At 33.3% G+C, this 2,667-nt stretch overlaps 1 protein-coding gene across 1 annotated transcript; it reads right to left on the reverse strand.

The window, feature by feature from the left end:
* Positions 1 to 631: 631 nt before the first annotated feature.
* Positions 632 to 1,613, reverse strand: LOC112003251 (ethylene-response factor C3). Its single transcript, XM_024035441.2, has one exon. It carries the CDS (start codon positions 1,470 to 1,472, stop codon positions 789 to 791), a length of 684 nt encoding a protein of 227 aa, XP_023891209.1. The 5' UTR covers positions 1,473 to 1,613; the 3' UTR covers positions 632 to 788.
* Positions 1,614 to 2,667: the final 1,054 nt, after the last annotated feature.

Below are 2,667 nucleotides of genomic sequence, written 5' to 3' on the forward strand. Positions count from 1 at the left end.
CTCATTTATTGGCCAGAGTTAATTTCGGCCAGGCTGAAATTACATAAATAAAATCTGTATTTATTTTAGGGAAACATTAACTTATGTTTTAAGGGAATTTGTTAGTGAATCATTTTAAGAAAGATTTTATGAAAATATAATAAAAAAATAATTAATATTTTGATAATTTTTTTAATTTATCATAAATGTAACATCAAAATTTTTTAAAAATAATTTATAACATAATAATTATCTTAAATGCACATGTTAACATGACCCTTATTTATAACTGTAGCGATAAATAACCGACATCTCTTATTTATAAGTGTAACATTAAATAGCCGACATGGTAGTTGATGAACAAAATGGCTTAAAATATTTGACTGTATCATTTATTGTTTTTAAAAAAGTTAGACAGTTAAAAAAAGAAAAAAAAAAAAAAAGAATTTTTGTGGAAATCTGATTCTGGCTAACTACTGGCATAAAGAAAGTTTGGAAAGTTCTATGAGTTATAAAAGAAAGAGTGTGACAGAACATATAATATATTAATTATTACAAATGGATTTATATCTGTCACAACAGTTAAGGTGACCAATTAGTACAATTGCCGTCCCTTTGTCCACGTTGACTCAAAATCAAATGTCCCAAGTAGTAAATTGAAAGTCGAATCCTCCATTATCAGAAAAATTTTACAAAAAGATACAAACAATTAAAGATATCCAAGAAAGTGGTCAATTTTTATCTGAAAAATTAACAGAGATAACTAATTTTGGTGCTGGCCATGAGTCATGAGTCATGATGACCATGATTCATTCAGGACTAGCACTTTCAGAAATATTCAAAAGCTCTTCCAAATAGTCTGCCCCTAAATCCTCAAATACCACCATATTTTCCAACCCTGAGTTGATCTCTTCTTCTTTCTTCTTCTTGCTCTTTGATTTCTTCTTCAAAGAGTGCCTCTTTTTTAATTCCAAAACTGGTGAGCAACCCTCCTCATGGCCATAATTCATCTTTTTGAGTGACTCTTTGACCATCTCTTCAGGGAAATTGAGAACAGCCATTGATCCCCTCATTGCAAATGCAGCTTGATCATAAGCCAAAGCTGCAGCCTCAGCAGTGTCAAAAGTTCCTATCCAAACTCTAACACCATTCCTTGTAGAATCCCTTATCTCCGCCGCATATTTCCCCCAAGGCCGCCTTCGAACCCCTCTATAGGAAATCTCTTCCTTCATGGGCTCCCCTCCTTCATTGGCTCTTGAATTCACCTCCTCATGATCTTTGACATGAACTGAAGATGCGGTTTCGGATGAGTCTTTAGTGACTTCAGCTAAGACACCATAAAGAAGCATTTCTTGGGTGTCATTTTCATTGAAAGGAAGGTACTGATTTTCAAAATTGGGCATGTAATTATTGCATGACAAAGATTCTGATGAGTTGAATGAAGAAGAAGAGGAAAATTCAGGATATGGGTTTTGATAGAATGAAGAATCCATGCTGAATTGAATTGAATTCTTTTGGTTTGAAAAACTTTGATATGTTTGCAGTTTGAACACACACTAGAGGGCTTTGAGTGGAGTGGTATTGTATTTGGTCATATTACAACATTTGGAAAGGTTTAGGCCTTTAAATAGGGACAAAGGAGGGAAAGTTGACAAGTCTTTTAAAAATATATATATATATATATATAGCACTGACAAAGTTATAAAATTAAAACTATGATAAAGATAGAAAGAGGGTAGAATTACATGAACATTGGTGTGCCACATCAAAAGTGAATTGTATAATGGGACCCAAAATTGAGTAATTGAGTAGTAGTTGATACACGTGAGTCAAAACGACTCGTGGGCATGGCGGCCAGGTCAGGTTGAAATTCAGTGTGACATCAGCTTGATGATTTCATTGGGACCCATGTCCACTTGTCCACTTGGGATACTACCCAATGCCTATGCGGACAACTATAAAGACTCTGTTTTTTTTCCTTTGTCACTAACCCAACACCAAGCTGTTTTGTCTTTGTCATAAAATCAAGACTCATAGCCATAGCCACAATGACCTCCCATCCACATAGTGGCTACGATGATAAGATTGGCGCATGACCCTGTCTAATTTATAAGCCATGTATATAAGCTAAGTGAGGTCGACAACAATGGTATATGCTTTGCAGCTTTGGTGGGGAAGAGAATAATCTTGTGGTCACTTTCACTTTGGCATGTATTCTTATATTTTAAACACCTCTTTTATATTTAGTTACTTAATGATGGTTTGAAAGAGCTTTTTCTTTCTTGGTTTATTGAGCATATAAAATAAGTTTGGACAAAAATGCATTAGTACCTGAAAGAGTAATGTTTTAAAAATGATATAAACTAAACAAACTTGGAAATAAACTCTCACAGAATTTTAAGTGATTACATAACGATAATAGTATTTTTTGTGGTGTCTCATATATGTGATTTGAATCCTACCTCATCATTCTCGCCATCTATTTATCATAAATAAACTACTCTAAACAAGCTAGCTAAAAATAAACTACATTGAAGAAAATAGAAATTAAACTTTACCCTCCTAAACTATATTATAGATTACACTTTGCACTCTAAACTATTCGATTACACGCTTTGCACCTAAATTATGACATTTATTACACTTTGCCCCTCAAGGTTAGTTTTATTTGTTAAGTTAAAAGGAAAT

Source organism: Quercus suber, unplaced genomic scaffold (genome assembly GCF_002906115.3).
Source record: "Quercus suber isolate HL8 unplaced genomic scaffold, Cork oak 2.0 scaffold_82, whole genome shotgun sequence".
Taxonomy (NCBI): Eukaryota; Viridiplantae; Streptophyta; class Magnoliopsida; order Fagales; family Fagaceae; genus Quercus; species Quercus suber.

Bases quoted from the DNA above. Each gene is read 5' to 3' on its own strand.
- LOC112003251 (XM_024035441.2), bottom strand. From the start codon at position 1,472: ATGGATTCTTCATTCTATCAAAACCCATATCCTGAATTTTCCTCTTCT.